This window comes from Pogoniulus pusillus, chromosome 8 (assembly GCF_015220805.1).
Source record: "Pogoniulus pusillus isolate bPogPus1 chromosome 8, bPogPus1.pri, whole genome shotgun sequence".
Classification (NCBI taxonomy): Eukaryota; Metazoa; Chordata; class Aves; order Piciformes; family Lybiidae; genus Pogoniulus; species Pogoniulus pusillus.
In genome coordinates, this window is record NC_087271.1 from 12188282 (window position 1) to 12209126 (window position 20845).

A 20845-nucleotide genomic window follows, 5' to 3' on the forward strand; every position below is an offset into this window, starting at 1 on the left:
GAAGTTTTATCTCATCCCACCTTGGACCACCCTGCAGCTGCCAGAGTGCATTGCTGACATCGTTTTTGGCTGCAGTTTCCTTGGATGTTTGAGAGTTTTTGTTTGGTTAGTTGTGTTTAGGCTCTTTTTTTCATGTGTGTGGCTTTTTTTGTTTGTTGTTTGGTTGGTTTTTTTTTTTTTTTTTTTTGTTTGTTTTTTTTGTTTGGTTGGTTTGGGGTTTTTTTTTTTTTTTTTTTTTTTTGTAGGTTTTGTGTTGTTTTGGTTTGGGGGAGGGTTTTGGGGATTTTTTTTTTCTTTTTTTTTTTTCTTTTAAAGCAGATTAAAACCCAACAACTTCACTATGTGACTGCACCTTTATGGAGTTCCCTACAAAACAGGACCTTACTGACCCAGTGCCCTGGAGCTGGCCAGGCCCCTGGCTGGGACAGTTTGTCCCTCTCTCTGGAGCCCAGTGTGGGCAGTGGGAGGATGTTTAGCCACGAGACTTCACCGATCTGTGCTGACCGCTGGGGAATGCCAGGACTGAGGGAGCTCAGTTTCACAGCCACCCTAGAGGCTGTGTCTTCCAGAGGTCACATCCCTGCAATCATGTGCCTTCTTGCTACATCACATCTCTCCTGCCCCAGTTCCTCGACCCAGATCCACAGCAGCCTTCCCATCTTTTTCCCCCTGCAACAGGCTCAGAAAATCCCAAACCTCACCCTGGCAGATGTTGGTCCAGCTTAGGCTCCTCAGACCCAATCTCTGTTCTCGGGATAGCTCTCCCCAACCTTGAGCAGCATTGCTGGGTCTTTCCAGCAGCCACAGTACTTCTTCAGCTCATTTCCTGGCAGGTTAGTGAGTTTCCCCCATCTCTGGCTACTATGCCTCTCTTTCCACCATCCTTACTCTCACCTGCAAGCTCTATGCCTTGCCCAGCCTGGCCCCATGCAGGTAGGATGCTGCCACGAGGGGAAAAAAATGATTTACTAGGATTAAGGTCCTCTCTATCCTGGACAGAGGCTGTTCACCCAGAAACATCTCCATGGGATCTCCAGAAAAGTCCTAGCTTACATCTGGGCCAAGCTCCTCTCCATAGGGCAGTATGCTGGAAATGACCTGACTGGGATAGGGAGCTCTGACTCTGAATCTGGTGACATCCTTGCCATGAGCTCCCATGTTGTCCACCCTCAGAATGGAGACCTGTGGGCACTGCAGCATGCACCCTGCTTTGGACACAGCAACAGAACTGCAGCACATGCCTGGGGGCAGTGGAGTCTCTGAAAAGCCCATATGGGACAGGGTACTCCTCAACTGAGCTTGCAGGGAGGCTTCCTGGGAGGTGGAAGATGTTGTGAAGGGTAAGAAGGCTCAGGAGTCTGAGCAGCTTCAGCTAGCTCTAGCCAGTAAGGCCATGGGCAGGAGCTGTGCCTGAGGGTGCCCAGAAGCAGCCCTGGGTGACACAGGCTGCCCATGGCAAGCACAGGTCTGTGCAGGACATTCCACTTCTGGTGGCCCAGGTCTACCTGGGACCAGGATATGGACCTGTATCCAGGAAATCTGACCTTCACCCAGGGAAGGGAGCTGCTGGGGCGAGCTGAAGCAGCACTGGATTCCACCATGTCCAAATACAGTACTGTGGGAGATTCTAGGACAATTGGCCCACGTGCCCCAGCATCACCCCTGCCCACCACCAGCTGCAAGGTGCTGGGTTGGTGTTGTCCCACTCCGTGCTGAGGAGTGACACAAGCAGACACAGCACATGTTATGGGGCCATTTAAAGTAGGAGACAGTCTCTGGGCATGGAAAAATTTAGCAGCTGGAGCTATGCCAACCTCCCTCCTGAAAAGCATTCCTGCGGAGGGAGGCTTCTGGTCCAGGGTCAAAGGGGAAGGCTGTGAGGGATCGTTTAGCAGAGAAACGAGGCCCAAGTGTCCATTGCTACACTTGCAGGAAGCCTAGGCACAGCTTCACCACGTCAACCCAGAACACACAGCACAACACTGGCTGCAGAGGGACAGCAAGAAGGATGGACCGAAACTGCCAGCACCATTACAAACTTGCAGCTGGGGCAACCCTGTCCCTTGTGGGAAGAGCCCCAGCCGAGGGACATGGAGAGGTGCAGAATCTGCCCTCATCCATGCAGCCTCAGGCAAGCTCAAACCCTGTGCAGGGTATACTGTTTAGTTATTTCAAAACCTGCTTCTCTGCAGCACAAGTGACAGTCCCAGCCTGAGAAGAAGCAGATACACCTGGAGGCAGCTGGCGCTGACAGTGGGGGTGCAATGCCCTTGATACTTTGATATTCAAATATCTTCAGTGGAGACCTAGATCAGTCACAGCTATTTCCATCCCAGTCTGTCATCTTTTCCAGCCTTCTTTCCAAACAGCTCTAGCAGTGTATTCCAACATTTGGAGCCTGGCAGACACTAAACCAATCCGTGGTGGCATCCCCTCGCAAAGGGCAGGGGACAGCCAAGCCAGCAAGTCCCCAACACACAGAGAATTTGTAGTGCTGTGGTGTCCAGCTCCTTACTCCTGCACTTCCACAGAGGTTCTCAGAGCATTCACCACCCTACAGCATCTCCAGAGGCCAGGGGCACTTGGGGACACTTAATCATGAGGTGAGGGAGGTCTTGTTGGCACGAAATCAAGATGCTCACAAAGGCCCTTTGCATCCTTGACCTTAGCTACTGCTTGTCATTGCCAAAGAGAGCTCTGGTGGCCACACAGCCTGAGGAGGGCTGAGGGGTGACTGCGCAGTGCAGGTGCCCCTGCCGGTGACGTGGCGGTCCCGTGGCAGCCCCGCCAGGTCTGCTGTGCAGGCAGGTGAGTCACCCCCGGCAGGCAAAGTCTGGGCCACCCGGGCAGGGCTGCGCTGCCCTTTGGACTGTGGGCGGATCCTTCACACCGTGGCAGCGCACACACTGTCACCTCCTCACACACTGTCCCCTCCTCACACACTGTCCCCTCCTCACACACTGTCCCCTCCGCACGCAGGGACGCGGCGACAGCGCAGCAGCTGCTTCGCGCTGCAGCCCTTGGGCTCTCCCAAGCACCAGGTAAGCACAAGGCCCTGTGGGACTTGAGACTTGGTTGGCACTGCCAAGAGTGCCTTGCTTCATGTCTCACCACCCCGTGGAGGGCTACAGCTGCTGTGCTGGCGTCTCCCAAAGGGGCTTGAAGGCTTTGCCACCACCTTGGCTGACATCACTCTGCACTACTTGGGGATGCTGTGAGTCACCAAGAAGCAGCAATCTGCTTCCTCTCCCTGCCTCCCAGGGAACATTGGTGGCTCACAGCAGAAGAGATCTCAAGAGGCATGAGAAGTACTCCCTGCATCTCTTATCTCTCCGCTGGGGTTGTGCCCCAGCCCAGCCCACTGGCCTCAGTCCCCAGAACATCACCGTTATGCACAAAAGCCAAGTCACACCAAATCTAGTGTCACCAACTTGCAGCAAGAGCACAGCCATGTCCTGCCTGTGCCCATGGGAGATGGCATCTCTCTGCCATGGTGGCCATGGCACTTCTCAGGGAAGCAGGACAGGCACACCGCCCTCTGAGCTTTTTCTCTCATGTGCCCCAGGTTTACTCTGTGATTCTGGGAGAACAGCATTTCATTCAAAACCTCCAGTTCCCAGGCCTGGGGCTTCCAGGCAATGCCAGCAATTGCAGGAGCTGGCAGCACTCCCTGTCCCTGTGGGCACCGGTTGTGCGCACGGAGGCACACATATGGCTCTGTGCAAAGTGCAGGTCTGGGGGCTTTTATGGAGGGGAAATTGAGTCCACCTCCATCCTGGCTTGTAAGCTGCCAGCTTTGGCCCTTGGCATGGGGTACCTGCACAGGGCAAGCAGCCCTCCTGTCCTGCAGAGCAAGTGCAATGGTATGAAGCTGGGACGTGGCATTTTTTAGATGTCGCCATGGGGTGACTGAGCCCAGGGTCCTCCTCAGAAGCACATAAGCAGCATGGGGGTGACCTGCTGCTCTGCACATACCTGGGAAAGGTGGGGTCCTGCTTGGGATGGCCCGTGGCAGGCACTGGCTGGCTCCTGCCCGTGAGAAGGGAAACATGAGGGCTGTAGCAGAAAAACAACTCTTTGCTTGCTCCCACACAACAGACACAAATGCCCCTTCCCAAAGCACAAACAGGGCAGTGTTTGAGGCCTCTTTACTCCAAGATGAGGCCTCTTGAGTGAGGCCAAAGTAAGCAGCTCCTCTGCAGCAAGCACCTCTTCTGGGAAGGCTCTGACCTGAGCACAAACACACACACACTTGGGGAAAACACCTCTTGCCTCTGAAAAATCTCTTCTTATCCCTTTTTCTTCCCCAACCCCGTCTCTGCATGCTAGCTCAGGCCCTTTGGTGAGGGGATGGGCAGCACAGGAGATGAGGGTCCCTACAAAGCTGCACATTTAGGCCTCTCATCTCAGCTTCTCCCGTTCCTCCTTGGGCACCACTGCTTGAGGGTGCTGGCAGGCAGGGGAGCAGGGCAGGTCCAAGCTGCAAGCACACAGAAGCTGAAGGGGAAGTGGGGCCTGTGCTTACAGTATCACACCCACATTCCATGACACAGGTGCTGGAGCCTGGTTTGGCCAGAAAAGCAGGTGCCTTGATGGGCCAGGATGAGGAGCAGGACTTGTGGCATGGCATGGAGTCACTTGCCGAGTGGCCAGTCTGCACACACAGAGGGATGTCTAAGCAGAGAGAGGAGCAGACCAAACCCCACCAACCAGCTGTGCCCTTCTTGATGCTTGCTTCAGCATGGCACATTACGGCTGCCAGAGCATGCCCCAGCAGCCTTTTACCACGATGAGTGGGCACAGCAAGCGTGGAAGCAGCAGCAGGGACAATTCTCCATACAGAATCGTAGAATCATAAACTGGTTTGGGTTGCAAGGGACATTTAAAGGTCATCTAGTCCAGTCCTCCTACAGTGAGCGGGGACAGCTCCAACTAGAGCAGGTTGCTCAGAGCTCCATGCAACCTGTTATGGATCGTCCCCAGCGATGGGGCATCTACTGTCTCTCTGGGCAACCTGGGACAGTGTTCCATCACCATCAGCATAGGTCGGTAGCGCCTCCTGCAGCTGCCACTCAGCCTTTTTGTGATGATGGACAGAGCCAGGCAGGCCTAGAAGCCCCATGCACAAGCCTGGGTGCAGGATTAGAGCTGTGGCACTCAGGATGCCCGGATCCTGGTATGGAGCTTACGGTATCCAACACTGCTGCCTGCTCCTCATCATCCCTGCTTCCACCAGCTCCTCCCTGGTCTGCCGCCTCCGGGACCCCCGGTCCTGCTGGCAGACAGCCCCACCCCGAGGCTCTCCCGCAGAGCAAACCTCTCCCCGCCCGCTGTTCTGTTCCGGGCTGAGCGGTCCCGCTGGCGGGAGGCTCCCGCCGGCAGGTGGCAGCCTTGAGCGCCCCGGCGGCCCTTGCGCCGCTCTCGGAACCGGCGGAGGCTGCGGCGGCCCAGCCGGGCCCGGGGCCTGGGGTGCATGTGCGGGGACAGGGGAGCAGTACCCTCCCCGTCCGGTCGGGGGAGATGAAGCCGGTGCCCGGGCGACGGTGGCAGAAGGTGCTGTACGAGCGGCAGCCCTTCCCCGATAACTACGTGGATCAGCGGTTCCTGGAGGAGCTGCGGAAGAACGTGCACGCCCGGCAGTACCGGTACCGGACCGTCGTCTTCCAGTCGGGAGCGGTGGTGCAGCAGCTATGCAGCGTCTGCGTCTTCGTCGTCACCTGGTGGTACATGGACGCCGGGCTGCTGAGCCCGCAGGGGCTTTTCGGCGTGGCCCTGGTTTCCTCTCTGCTCGGCTATGTCCTCTTCGACGCCGTGGACGGCGGGGTCGGGCGGCGGGAGAGCGGGCGGACGCGGTGGGCAGATCTCAAGAGCACGCTGGTGTTCGCCGCTTTCACCTACGGGTTCTCGCCCGTGTTGAAGACGCTGACGGAGTCCATCAGCACGGACACCATCTATGCCATGTCAGCCCTTATGCTTCTTGGTCACCTCATCTTCTTTGACTATGGTGCCAATGCTGCCATCGTCTCCAGCACGCTGTCCCTCAACATGGCCATCTTTGCCTCCGTGTGCCTGGCCTCCCGCCTGCCTCGCTCCCTTCATGCCTTTGTCATGGTCACCTTTGCCATGCAGATCTTCGCTCTCTGGCCCATGCTGCAGAAGAAGCTGAAGGCCCAGACACCCCAGTGCTATGTGGGGGTGACAGTGCTCTTTGCGGTGGCAGCACTGCTGGGGCTGGCCACTATCTCCAGTGTAGGCGCAGTGCTCTTTGCCTCACTGCTGCTTGCCATCTCCTGCCTCTGCCCTTACTGCCTTATCCGTCTTCAGCTGCTGAAGGACAACATCCATGGACCATGGGATGAAGCCGAAATCAAGGAGGACCTCTCCAGATTCCTCATGTAGGCCTGGCCCAAAGAGAAGAAAGGACCTTCTCTGAGCAGTGCAAAGGTCCTTGCTGGGGGACAGTCCTGGGACAAGGCCACCAGCCCAATAAAGCCTCTCACACAAGCAGTGAGGACTAGGTTTGCATTAGCCTCAGCATCTTTTTTGAGGTCTGACCTTGGTTTTGGCAAAGGAAGGAGTTGAACCCCCGAGAGCGGCTGGTCTGTGCAGCAGCTTGGGGCATAGGCGAGTGCCACAGTGTGTGCTTCTGCCGTTGGGGGCTGGGTGCAGGGTGTGCGTACAGCCCCTGGACAGGAACACCACATAGAGTTGCGTGTCTGGGTCAGATGTGCCTCAGAACATGCCCGTGTATGTCCTCAACCCCAGGGCCCGGGATGCTTGCTATGGGGACTAACAGCACTTCCCCAAGAGGTCTGGAGAGGAAGAGGGCTGGGTGGGGGGCACTGTGGGCAGTGCGGAGGTGCAGGGTGCTGCTAGATCTGCAGGACTGAGCATCTGGGATGGGTGCAGTATAGAGCTCTGCTCACCTGTAACCCCTCTGGTCACCAGTGCCAGAACAGCCTCACGACACTGCCAGACACCACGTTAACCAAAATCCTGTAGTTGAGGGGAAGGTGAGGGGGCAAGCCACCTTCTGCCACCTTCCTCCTGTCTCTGACCCTCCCCCAAAGGTGGGTCTGGCCTTGCTTGCACGGCCAGGCACTGGCCAGAGGGATCAGCACGACAGAGACCTCCACGTGTACACCTATACCAGCTGAAGAGATGCCAGGTGGCTGCAATTGTGGCAGGGCCTAACGACGTTCAGTCCTGTGTCTGTCTGGAGAGCACGGCACACACTGCAACAGAGGGCGCCCTTGGCAAAGAAGTCCCACTGGAGGCCACCAGCCCCGGTGCCAAGAAGGCTTCCTCTGTGCTTTCCCTTTCCCTACTCCGGTCTAGGACCATCCCTCGGCACCCCAGCCCTGCAGGCTGGGCACTATGAGGAGCAGAGCCCGTAAGAACCAGCACTGTAGAGATAGGCACAGCAGCCCCAGCTCCACCCCACAGAGATGCATCTGGAATCACCCAGGTTTTTAGGAAACATTTCTGGAAACCCAAGGCTGCAGAAGCAGAGCTTTCTGCTGACTTCACCCCATCCCTCTGGGTACCAGCATCTCACCCCTGCGAGCAGGCACTTGCAGTGCACTCCTCTGACTTTCTCAGAGCAACCCCCAGTGGGGTCCCCAACACCTCCAGTGCTTTGTTACTGCTCTTGCCACGTGTTAAATGTTGCTGTTGTCGTCATGGTGATGACTACATCTCATTTTGGTTTTAATTAAAACCTGTGGAAGTTCAGAGCCTGTGCTGCAGTCTCACAGGGAGCACAGAGCAGCCAGATGCTCACGGTCAGGATGACATTTTTCAGTTACTCGGCAAGCAGACTGTTTATTCTCACAGAGGTTTCCCAGAAAGTGGATCAGCAACCAGAATATCCCACCTCGTGCTGGGCTAATGCTATTGTAATGTTACCATTCAAAGCCAGTTCAGAGTCCAGTGGTATGGCAAGTCCTGAGTGTAAATCACACAGAATCACAGAATGGTCCAGGCTGGAAGGGACCTTAGAAGGTCATCTAGTCCAACCCCTTCCCCTTGCAGTCAGAAGGGAAATCCTCAACTAGATCAGGCTGCCCAGAGCCCCATCGAGCCTCACCTTGAATATCTCCAGGGATGGGGCCCAAAACACCTTTCTGGGCAATGTTCCACTGCCCTTATAGTAAAGAACCCTCATAAAAGTCCAGTGTAAACATCCAGCCTGCCTGGTGCCTGTTGGCCATGTCTCTCATGGTAGAGGCTACAAGAAAGCAGTTTCTGCTGCACCCTTTCACCCAAGGGGAAGTATTTTCCTCAAAATAATCTTCCCAAATTCAAACTCTCGCAACCAGCTCTGGGTTAGGAAAAATGCCAACATCAATTACCCATGCATTCCAGGTGGGAGATGGGCACAGCCTGCCAGCACCATCTCAGCCACAGCTGGAGCCCAGCAGATCACCTGTGCAGATCCCTAGGCTTTGACAGATGGAGCAGGCCAGTGTGCCCAGCTGCGGGCAGGATGCGAGATGTGTCCTATCCAGCCCCCTGCAAGTAGTTTCATCCCTGCCCACAATCCCAGGTCTCTCTGCTCCAACTAGCTCTTTCACTTCACCTCCTCCTTAGCCTCAGATCTTGTCTAGATCACAGGATGTTAGGGGCTGGAAGGGACCCAAGGAGATCATCCAGTCCAAACCCCCTGCCAGAGCAGGACAATACTATCTAACACAGATCACAGAGGAACACATCCAGACAGGCCTTGAAAGTCTCCAGAGAAGGAGACTCCACAGCCTCTCTGGGAAGCCTGTTCCAGTGCTCTGTGACCCTTACAGTAAAGAAGTTCCCCCTTATGTTGAGGTGGAACCTCTTGTGCTGCAATTTATACTCATTGCTCCATGTCCTATCCCAGGGAGCAGTGAGCAGAGTCTGTCCCCCCACTCCTGGCAGCCTTCAGATACTTAGGAACATTTATCAAATCCCCTCTAAGTCTTCTTTTCTCCAGATTAAGCAGCCCCAGGTCCCTCAGCCTCTCCTCATAAGCCATGCCCTCCTGTCTGCTAATCATCCTCCTAGCCCTCCAATGGAACCTCTCCAGCAGATCCCTGTCCCTCTTAAAGTGGGGAGCCCAAAACTGAATGCAGTATTCAAGATGAGGTCTCAGCAGGGCAGAGTAGAGGGGGAGGAGAACCTCCCTTGATCTGCTGGACACACTCTTTCTAAAATACACCCCAGGATCCCATTGGCCTTCTTGGCCACAAGGGCACATTGCTGTGCCATGGTTAACTTGTTAGCCACCAGGACCCCCAGGTCCCTCTCCACCGAGCTGCTTTCCAGCAGATGACCTCCCAGCCTGTACTGGTGGAGTTTATTATTCCTCCCCAGATGCAGTAGATCTGGGAAACAGTTTAGCCCTCCCCTTAGCTTCCCTACACAGATACCCTGCTCTCCCTAACAGGATCACAGAAACATTCAGGTTGGAAAAGCCCCTCAGAATCACCAAGTTCAACCAACAACCCTACTCTGCAAGGTTCACCCTAAACCATATCCCCAAGCACCACATCCAAACAGCCTCAAAACGCATCCAAGGTTGGTGACTCAACCACCTCCCTGGGCAGCCCATTCCAATGCCTGACCACTCTTGCTGGGAATTTTTTTTTCCCCTTATGTTCAATTTAAACCCACCCAGTCACAGCTTGAGGCCATTCCCTCTTGTTCTATCACCAATTACCTGTCAGAAGAGGCCAGCACCAATGTGGGAGATGAAAATGTAAAGCCCAGTTCATGGCCTGAACACACAAAGGGACTTTAAAGGAAGGAATACAGCAAGAGAGAGACAGGGACAGTAGGGGTCACAAAGGCCAGACAGTTTCTTTGGGGCTCCTCTGACTTTTGGCTGAGGATGCATGCTCTGCAATGCTGCTTGAAGTTAAGATGATGAAGAGATGGTCATTATGTCTTCAGGCCTGAGGTTAGAATGTCCTCTGCAGAACACAGCTTTGCAATAACTCTACATCCAGCTCATTCTTCCTTGGATGGATGGATTCCTTCTAAGCTTTCATTACCTGAAGGTACTGGTCTGCAGCTTCTCAGATGAAGCACACATCTGAGACCAAAGAAATAAGTCCTTCTCAGTTTGCATGCAAGCAAATCATCACCAACCAACTTTGAAGCGTTCAATGTTTCTTTACATGAGGAAGAAGTGCAGGCTTTTTCTCTTAAGTTTCCTAGTCCATGGAGATCACAGTACTTCAGTGGGACACTTTTTTTTTTATTTGAAGCTGGCCAAATGCAAGTAATTGTGAAGTGGCTGTGGATAAGCCTTGCTCCAGCAGGAGCTGCTGACATGTGCTGTCTGGAAGCTCCATCTACAGTCCCTGCTGCAAGTCACTCACACTGTGTTGTCAGGGGGCAGGGTCCCTCTCCCCAAGGGGGCCTGGATCTGGAAGCCTAGAGTGAAGCTTTAGTCTTTGGAGGTAAGACCTTTATATCTTTTCAATTCCCACCATAATCACTAAGCTTTCCCCAGCTTTCTGATGTGAGAGGCAACAGCAGTAACGTGAATATTCAGGAAACCAAAGTGGGATTTTCATCCTAACCTGTCCATTGAAAAGCAGCCTAGGACACATAATGCCACCATCTGGTGCAGCACCTTTAGCTACAGAACATATCCCACTGCAGTGGGAAAATAGCACAGACAAGGTTAAACAGCTTCTTCAAAAAGTCATGCTGTAAGTTGATGCTGAAGAATATGCCAAGGTTTCCCAGCACACCAATCTTGTCTGTCTACCTAGGAGATTTTAGGAACAGCTATCAGGAGACCATGAGGTCCTGCATCCTATTTCCAAAAGTAATTCTTATCAAATGCTTCAGAACAAGGCAAAGATTTCTGTGAAAGGTTTAACACCATAAAATGCCTCAAGAAGGAATTTTGTGCCTTCGAACCTACCGAATTAAAGCCAGCTAGAAGCCAGGAGGACAGCAGCAGCTCCTGGTTAGGGTGCTAGAGGTAAGACCATACAACTAAAGTATCAGCCACCTTTTATTTGTTGTTGGTTCACCTGTCAGTACCATACCACATCCCAGTGAGAGCTTTCTCCAGTGAAGAACAGATTTTTTAACAACTTGAAAAAGCAGCAGCTTGTGAAATTCATCCTGGTCCCATTGGCTCTTACGTGATGGGTGAAGCATGGCCAGAACCTCCTCAACAGCTTGATAAATACAAATGCTGTTGCTTCTGCAGTGACCCTGAAAATGCACAACTCCTGAGGTTTTTATTCCTCAGACTGTGATGAACTCCACAGATGAAAGTTACAGCCAGAGTTCTGCTCCTCATCCCTTACTCTTGGAACAGTTGTGTTTATGGGACTGATAGAAGGCTCCATTTCTCACTTTTCCCACGGTATGCTGTATTCTTTCCAACTGCAGCAATTCCTAGTTTCAAAGGTCCAGCAGGAATGAATATTTATCTCCCTCTTCTAAGAACTGCTGCACTTGGAGGGTTTTTCCCCCTGCCACTTTTTACTAATACCATTGCAGTTTCTTCTGTTGTACTTCACCAAAAGACAAAGTCTAAGTGAGAAGAAAGAAGGTTCTGTGTAAATCTGCAGCTGTCTACCCTTGTACACCTTTATAAGCTGAGCAAAACCCAGTGTCTGGCATTTACTGCCACATGCAGGTGGTTCAGTAGCTCCCTGGGTATACCAGAGATCAGCATGGATCTGAATCAGCTGCAACAAGAGGAACTGCCTAAATTCAGCAAAGCTGTGTCAGACCTGGCTTGAAATCTGTGCTGGTTTGAGGCTAATTTTTACTGAGAGAAATTAAATCCTTCGTTGTGAGAAGAAAGGAAAAAAACCCAACATGTGCCCTCTATCACCATTCTGCTGAGAAACACAACTAGTCAAAATATAGATAAGACAGGCGCTTCACACACACTGTTCAGCTCTCACTTTGGGCTGTGCCTTCTTTGTGGCAGTCTGGTCTCTGGCTGACTCTGCCTTTAAGTCTCTAATCTACCTAACCCCTTTTTCCTCTAACCTCCTTGTCATCTCTTTTTGACATCTCACCTCAGACTCCAGATTTATCATGTGAGATATACGTGGGTTGATCTGGTTATTTCTGAAGGGAGGGTGAGAAGGAGGAGGAAGGGGGTTTGGGTCAGGAGCCCTCCTGAGGACTTTGGTTGTTTCTGGGAGGGGTATTGTGTTTCTGTGTTACTTTCAACTTGTATATAACTATATTTACTTGTATATTGTGCTAAGCTGTATATATAGCTTCATTCCTTGATTTCCAGCCGTCTGAGTCTAGTCTGGGTGATTTTCTTAAGTGCGGGGGGTGGGTAACGCCCAAACTGTTTCAAAATCCAGCACAGGCTGTGGTGGTTGGGCCCCTTACACACACATGAAACTGCACATCTCTACTCTTCTGCCCACATCCCCTGAGCAGCACTGCTGCAGCTCCCTCTCAACCTGAACTTCCTACTATGAAGAAAAGTCTTGTTTGTGTTACTGAAACTAGCAGGCTAGAGGCCTGATGCTGCATTGTGCCTCCAGTTCGCATCTGTGCAGCACCTTCTGATTTAGCTGCATGGTTTGTGAGATACCCTTCTTGGTTTTCAAATGAGAAAGCAAGTCAGCAAAACTCACCAGGTTTCCCCTTTTTTTAAGACTTAATCTTCACTTACTTCTCTGGCACTCCAAACAAGCACATCCTCTAAATCTTAAATCCCAGATTTGATCCTTCCCATAGTGACAGGCACATGTGGAATCCCAGAGGTAGCTACTTACAGCTGTTTGAGCTCAGATGCTCCAATGAGGTTGGCTCACAAAAATTTCAGAGCTTTAGCTTGGGAAAAAAAAAAAATCAGAGCAGCTGTGATTTTAACTGTGCAGATTCATCAGTCCAGATCCTGCTGTCCTGCTGCAGTCTTCTCCTTTGACTTCCCACTCAGCCAGGTGCTGCTGCCAGTGTGTTAGACATACTTTAGAAGTCTATTGTTAAAGAAGCTGACTATTCTTCCTGCTAATGCTAATGCAGGGTTCTGCACTTTGGCCACAACAACCCGAAACAGAACTATAGGCTGGGGACAGAGTGGCTGGAGAGCAGCCAGGAGGAAAGGGACCTGGAGGTACTGGTAGATAGTAGCTGAACATGAGCCAGAAGTGTGCCCAGGTGGCCAAGAGAGCCAATGGATCCTGGCCTGCATCAGGAACAGTGTGGCCAGTAGGACAAGGGAGGTTATTCTTCCCCTGTACTCAGCACTGGTCAGGCCACACCTTGAGTGCTGTGTCCAGTTCTGGGCCCCTCAATTCAAGAGAGATGTTGAGGTGCTGGAAGGTGTCCAGAGAAGGGCGATACAGATGGAGAGAGGCCTGGAACACAAACCTTATGAGGAGAGGCTGAGGGAACTGGGAGTGTTTAGCCTGGAGAAGAGGAGGCTCAAGGGTGACCTCATTGCTGTCTACAACTACCTGAAGGGAGGCTGTAACCAGGTGGGGGTTGGTCTCTTCTGCCAGGCAACCAGCAACGGAACAAGGGGACACAGTTTCCAGTTGTGCCAGGGGAGGTGTAGGCTGCATGTCAGGAGGAAATTCTTGCCAGAGAGAGTGACTGGCATTGGAATGGGCTGCCCAGGGAGGTGGTGGAGTCACCGTCCCTGGAGGTGTTCAAGAAAAGACTGGATGACTTAGTGCCATGGTCTAGTTGACTGGATAGGGCTGGGTGCTAGGTTGGACTGGATGATCTTGGAGGTCTCTTCCAATCTGTTTGATGGTATGATTCTATGATTCTAAACCAGGGCAGTCTTGGTGGTCAATGAATTCAGAAGCAATAGTGGGATCCCAGCAGAATGTCCTTTCTTCTACCACCTTGTAGGGTGGGAGTCTTGACTGAGCCCAGACAATTTCTCCCATGAGGTTTGAATATCTCCATTTGAGTAAGAGTGGGTAGACCCTTCAATACAAAACCAGCACACATTGTTTTTTGGTTTTTTTTTTTTTTTTTTTTGGTCAGAGTTTTAATTTTCTTTATATGCAGAGACTTTCCATTGACATCTGAAAATAAAATCTTTCATTTACAAATAGGCCAGTGCAAATTAAAGAGAATCTTGGACCAGGAAAAAAAAAAAGACAGGACAAGACAGATTGCATATAACAAAAAAGAAATGTGTGTTTGTGTGTGTTAGGATGATCTTCCTGGAACAGCTGGTGGAGGTCGCCTAGGAAAAAGACAAAAAATAACCCAAAATTCATGGGAAGGGGTGGGGGGGTGAGAGGTTTAAAGCAAAAGGTCAAGATACAATAAATTCACTTGTAAACAAAATTATCTTAATAAAAGGGAATAAGAGAAAAAGGCAGAGAACATGCAGATGAAGGAAAAGAGCAAGAGCAAGATTAGAATCAGCTGGCTATCAGCACAGCCTGGGCTTTCATCCTCACCGCTTCCCATCTGGCGCCAGAGCGCTAGGACAGCCACATTGCAAGCACGGAGGTTGCTGGTCACAGGCTTCCTAATTTTCTTGCAGCAAACAGTAACCTCTGGAAAAGCTTTTCCCCAGTCAACCTTAAAATCTGCACCACTCTCTGCTTTCAAACACCGTTCTTGGAGTAGGCTTTTTTAAAGTGAGATTCTGCTGAAATCAAAGACGGTCAAATAAGATGGCCTGTGGGCTGGATTGAGGTATCTGGAGGGGGCATTGCTGGGAAAGATTGAAAACATGGGTGATCACAGTGCAATGAATCTACTGCCAACCCTAGAGGAGAAACCCTTGGCAGCTGATGGCCCTGTGCAGAGGTCACAGAAGCTTGGATGCTCTTCCCGTTAGCCAGCATAGCACTGCTGACATGTTGCTGACTAGCATGCCAGGAACCAAACTCATACAGGGGTACATAACATACTCCAGCTGGATGTGACACATGTGGCACTGCTGTTCACTGAGCAGGAAGGCACAGACTGCCTCAGGCATAGCCATTAAAGGCTATTAAAAAATACAAATCTCTAAACATTATAGCAAGCAAGCAAATACAAGGAGGATGTTGCTGCTTAGCTCATCCTACTCTTTGTTTCCTCCTTTCCCAAAACCTGTCTGAGGACCAATTTAGTGACTGCCGTACTCAGTGAGAAACATCCTCCCCCAAAGCTGTTGTGCTTCTTGTCCTGTACAGATCATCCCCTCCAAGCACCAATTCCAGTTACTTGGCTCACTGATCTGAAGGAGGAATTGAGTAATTGGAACATCTGCACATTTGTACACAACCAATTCAGGGGGAAATCCCTTCCAGACATAATGTATATACATGCACTTTTACTCCAGTTCCTGCTCCAGAGGACTCATCTTAGCCTTCTGCTCTGCTCTGAATCTCCTGTAGAACAAGCTCTCCTCAACAATGAAATGAATACCAGGTACTGCTTGAAAAACACTCATCCATTTCCCAGCAAAATGTCTCTGCAGCACTCCAAGCCCCTTGCAGGGCAGCAGGCTGAATGCTTCTTCCCATGGGTTACACCTCCCCATCTCCCATTTGAAGGACAGCTCCAGTGAGCTCAGTGCTACACACATCTCTGGTAAACCCTCAATGCAGGCCCAACAGAAGTGGAGTGCAACATGCTGAGATGATAGTGTGAGAGACAGACCACTCATGCTCATCCAGAAAGTAATAATAAAAGCCCATCAAGAGTTACAGTTTATTTCAGGTTCAGAAATGCAGCATAAGATTTTTACAGCAGGTGCATGGAGTGCTCAGTAATGACCGTGGTTTTGGGAATCAACTTGCTGTGCTCAAAGGTCAACACCAAGAAGCATTTATAGATGATATACAGATGAAACCAAAGGCAGGTGGTTTGGCTCATATGAAGTAGGGCATTTACATACAGAGGAAAAAAAATCAGAAAGAAATAAAGTGTTTGCTTCTTACAAAAAGAAGTCATCGTTTACACTGTCCTGGAAAAGCAAAGAGACAGGCAGTAAAGCAAACAGCCGGCAAGGTGGGGACAAATCATATATCAAGCAAATGTGGAGGACTGTCTGGACGAGAGGAGCCATCGGTATCAGCTCGCCTGCAGACAAAGCAAGAGGAAAGACAGGCAGAGTAACATTCATTTACACAGTGAAGCAGTTCTGCTCGAGCCTGAGGAGGAGGTTCAATGCCACAGCAGGAGGAACTGCCATAAGCACGTCAAGAGGTCAGATGCCTCCCCAGAGTCACAGGTGCAAAATAGGTCTGCTTTCAGTTCAGGAGGTTTGGACTATTTTAGTATACTAAAGGTCAGAACTAGCCAGCAATCTCAGCAATGCTGCATACACGTTGTTTAGTGTAGCTGTCTGCAATGGAGAGTATAATAATATGTGATGCTTTAACATGAGATGCCATCACCTATAGCCTATCTCCTGTAACTATAATAAATAACCTACTTTTATGAGGCTTACTCAGAAAGTGCAACAAGATTGCCAATAAAATAAGCACACATTAACTATGTACATAAGCTTTTTAACTGAACATACAATCTTTTTAAACCTAACACAAGATCCCTTGAGATTAAAAGGCTGAGAGCTATTTATGGGCATGCACAAGCTCTTCCGCTGTCGGTCAGCCAGAAGGAGGTGAGGTGGAACAAGTTCTCTAGGCAGAGACCCAGGCTTAGCCTAAATGCAATACCAGATGAGCACTCTGCTGAAACTTTGCTGCGTACATCACCCAGCTAATTACACACCTCACATAGTATCAGAAACCTTGCTGGTACCCAGTGGGAGTCTCCACTGCTCTCTGGCAATCTTCTGAGCTATGCCAGAGGGAAACAAAGAACTGGAGAGCAACCTATGCTTCTCAGACATAGGAGCTCAGGCTTTAGGTATCTGCGAGGGAGCAGTGGCCAGCCTGAGGTAGCCAGTCCCTCTAGCAGATCCACAGGGTACTTGTCCTGTTGTCCTTCAGGCATGAATTGAGTTGCTGCCAGGGCTGCTCCTCTGAGAGCAAGGGATGGGAAAGACGCTGACGCACCAGCATCAGGAGCAAGCAGGACAAACAAACTTGTTCCAGGCACTGTACAGCAGGAGGAAACAGGCCAAGGCTGGGAGGACAGTACTTACTCAACTGGATGTGGCAATTTCTTGGGAAGCACTTAGCACTTTTCCTAGAAACAACAAATCTGTGCAGTTTACTCTGAAAAGCATATATGCAAGAAGTTAGGTGCTAAATTGTCAACCCCTGGATCAGTGCTCATGGTTAATTATTACCTGTACACCTTAAAGTCTTGCATTTAGGGCACAGGCCAGGTTTAGATGTGAGCTGAGTGAGGATGCAGGGTAAGGGAGAGCTGTGCAGCTGTGTCCTGCAACCTCACCATCAAGCACAGAACCAGATGGTGCTGACAGCAGGGTCACAGGTGCGTTGCTGCCTCCTCCACCACCTCTTATGGGTAAATCCACTCCGGAGAACTTAATTTACAATTCAGGATTACTGCTGAGAAAGACAATTTCTTAAGGGGCAGTTCTGAATTGTGCTACTTGCTTCCTTATGCTTGACAGAAACTGTCATTAAAGTAAATGAAGGACTCTCAGATACAGTGGATTTTACATGTTTTTAGGCTCAGACCTATGTCATCTGAGCAAGGCTCCTTGCTTACTAACATTACCACCCTCACCTACCACACAGCCACATTGGCCTGAATCACCCCCTCTTTCCACTGAGCAAGAGGGACCTTTGACAATTAAACTGAGTGTCTGGGGCATTGTGGGATAAACCCAGACCATGGCCTTGTGGAATCACTGAATGAATATCAACATTTTGGGTTAAAGTGACTTTTTTGGCTGAGGCACTAGGCCCGGCCATCAGCAGGCAGCTGCCTGTCAGTGACAGAGAGTTCTGCCAAGCTATTTAGAGGTTTGGTGGCTGGGCAACCGCATGGACTGCTATGGCCATTGATAAAAATACATCCAATACATGCAGTGCATGTTGCAGCAGAGCAAGCTACACAGTGGAAAACTGTGTAGAAGATAAAAGAAATCATCCAAGTCTTCTCTTTTTTTTTTTTTTTCGGTCACAGAAATGAATGCAGCTGTAACTGGCTTTACAGATCAACCTGGGGTTTTTTTTGTTGTTTTGTTTCTTTTTCTTGAAAGCTGATTCTGTGCACCTGGGGAGGGAGAGCTGGGGCTGTTCTCCAAACAAACACTGGCCACTTAAGCAGTCTTCTGAGATCACAAAGATGCCTGTGCTCTGACAAACTCCATCATCACTGTGCTTTGGATGCTGACCTCTAGCCTCCCCAGGTGTGTGTCACATGTATGAGATTGACAGGAAATTAAAGCTAAGCTAACATACAAATCATGATGCTTTCCCAAGCTCATCTCTCTTATGCAAGCTGAAACATGATTTGCTTCAATGGTGAGCACAACTAATCAGCAGTTTGGGAATACTTCACAGGCTAAATCCCCATTTGTTGTGGCTCTGATTGGATTCTTCCTAATCATGGGGTTACAGCTGGCTGGAGCCCTACACACAGTCTCAATAAATACAGTTTACTAGGGGCCCCTGCAACTACCAGTTTCCTTGCTTAAGATCTGTAACCATAATTGTAATAACAGCAATTAATATTTTCTGAAGAAATGTGGCCATGTTAATTTTTAATTGCATTCTGTTAACTCAGTTTTAAGCCATAGGGGTGACACTGACTCTTAGTGTTTAAAGTGAAGTAATGCAGTTAAGACAAAAGGGGTTTATATACAAAGTGCAGAATAACAGGCAGAGAGGACCTCTGCAAGGGCACATCTGCTAAAATAATCCATTGCCAGGATGCAAGGTGTGCAGGATTTCAAGAGATGCAAGGATAAAGTCTAAAGTCTTTATACAGAGGGCATAACAGAACTTTACTGACTCAAATCCAAACTGGACCCTTGGAAAGTCGAGATGTAAATCTAGGCCATAGCTCTGTGAACTAGCTTACAGCAGGCAGAGAAGCAGTAGCCCACTTACAGCTGTACACATATCTGTATCTGTGTTGCCTTCTGTTTCACAAAATCAACACTGAGTTCCCTGGCTCCAGCCATGCAGTACATGTAAATGTATTATTTGCACTCACATATCCTCAAAGCTTCCCATGCATTCCGTGGGAGTACGAATATGAGCAAGCACTAGCTGATGACAAAGCAAGTTGACACACGCTGCTCTGTCATGTACTGGCTCTTCAAACCACCCTCTCACATCCTTGCTGCAGGGTGAAACAGCTCCACGCTGAATCCTGTGAGCTGAGGCACTACAAATTGGTTCTCAACCAACTCTGCGCGTCAGCTGGCAGTGTGGAAATATAGCAAAGCATACATTGTCCCATCCACACCCTTCTTATTTAACAACATTCTTTAAAAACTAGACTTTGGATAAAGAGAAATTATAGGAGAAGCAGCCATCCAGCTACCTTCTATGAAAGACAGAAGTGGCCTTCAGAAGAGCTTGGTAAGAAATCATGTTACTTTTCTTTGCCCAGTTTCAGCATTAAAAGAGAAGACAGGCATAATTCTATGATTCAAAATGACAGAAAACCTGAGATGCACAAATTAAAGCAAGACTCTTTTCATATAAGATGAAAAAACAGAAGCAAATCAAATCAACACATGCACAAACACGCATAAAGTCAAGCCCTCCAATTGCTGTACAGGCCTGTGATGAGTACAGTTGCCTGGGTGAAGACACGTGTCAGTACGTTAGCTAACATCAGCTATTGTAAAAGGAGAAGTCAAAGCAGCACAGACCTTCCCAAAACACTGAAGACTTCATAAACAATGCAGAATGGACAGAGAGTATATCAGTAAAATTGGTTACTTGCCTACAGATGTCCAGACATGCGACTATACATTGGTTATTGCAACAGTTACCAAGCAATCTGTTTCCACATATTTGGTTAACAATGAATGACATGCCAGAAGCTTCTTTTAGTCTAACAGGGATGAATCAAATGGACGAATTACAGTGGGCCGAGTAGGTGAAGGGGGTGGTCTTCGACTGGAGAGAAAGAGAGAAGAAACAATAAGCACAAAGGCTAGAACAAACCTGGCTCCTCTTGCTGCCTCTGCGTGAATGTGCACATGCCCCTCAACACAACGCTCTTACGTCTGTGCAGGCTGAAGCGTCACAGCCACACGCATCCGCGTTAAGGAGGAAAGCAATGGGTTTGCCACGTGCATGCCATGCAGCCCTCTCACACACCAGACAGCTCTTTGCTCTATCTGCAGCCTCTCCAAACATAGTTGCCTTCGTATGCCACAGAAATCACATAGGGAGGATCACGAGTCCTTTTTTTTCAAGGGTCAGTCCCAGATGGGACAGCCACAGAGTGGACTCAAAGGCACATTTCAGAGCAGACAATTGGATTTGGGAAGAGAAGCCTGCAGGAACTTCAGGTGATGTTTGCAGAAGCAAGAGAAATTGCAGCTTCTGGCACAGTTGGGCCAACTGGAGGCATAGGAGTGTGCCTGAATATGAAGCACAGATTTCTGGCTTTATATCAATGGCCAGTTATGAATATGCAAGTTGTGGCTGCAGATTTTTGGATTCACGTATTTACCACTAAGGTGTGCCTCTGCCCGCTTCAGTAAAGGATAAGGGAGTCCCAGATTTTTGGGGAAGATTTTTGGGTCTTTATTGTCCTGTTTCAAATGACTGATTCAGTACAGGCTCCTGTGTACTGCAAACCCCTGCATTTCAATTCAGACTGTGTCACCATCTGATAAGAGACCACAGTGCAAAAGCTTAGCAGCAGTGCAATCCTCAGGCATGTTCCACTTGTGTGGAAGCTCAGTCCAATCTGAAAAGAGATAGGCCGAACAGGCTGAGACCTTCCCCTCCCTCACTTCATCCAACTATAACACACCAACTCTGCTGGAACTGTA

The 20845-nt window shown here is 49.9% G+C and overlaps 2 protein-coding genes across 4 annotated transcripts in view; one reads left to right on the forward strand and one right to left on the reverse strand.

Moving 5' to 3' along the window:
* Window positions 1–5391: 5391 nt before the first annotated feature.
* PIGC (phosphatidylinositol glycan anchor biosynthesis class C) lies at window positions 5392–6528 on the forward strand. The gene has a single exon (XM_064148292.1). It carries the CDS (start codon window positions 5521–5523, stop codon window positions 6397–6399), a length of 879 nt encoding a protein of 292 aa, XP_064004362.1. The 5' UTR covers window positions 5392–5520; the 3' UTR covers window positions 6400–6528.
* A 9090-nt stretch (window positions 6529–15618) lies between these two features.
* DNM3 (dynamin 3) overlaps window positions 15619–20845 on the reverse strand; it is a 234570-nt gene continuing 229343 nt past the window's right edge. For 2 of the 3 annotated variants that reach the window (XM_064147248.1, XM_064147246.1), the window contains one exon: window positions 15619–19958. In XM_064147248.1, the coding sequence (XP_064003318.1) occupies window positions 19889–19958 (70 nt within the window). In that variant the 3' untranslated portion in view covers window positions 15619–19888. The remainder of the gene's footprint in view (window positions 19959–20845) is intronic. The other variant, XM_064147247.1, reaches the window with a different exon arrangement.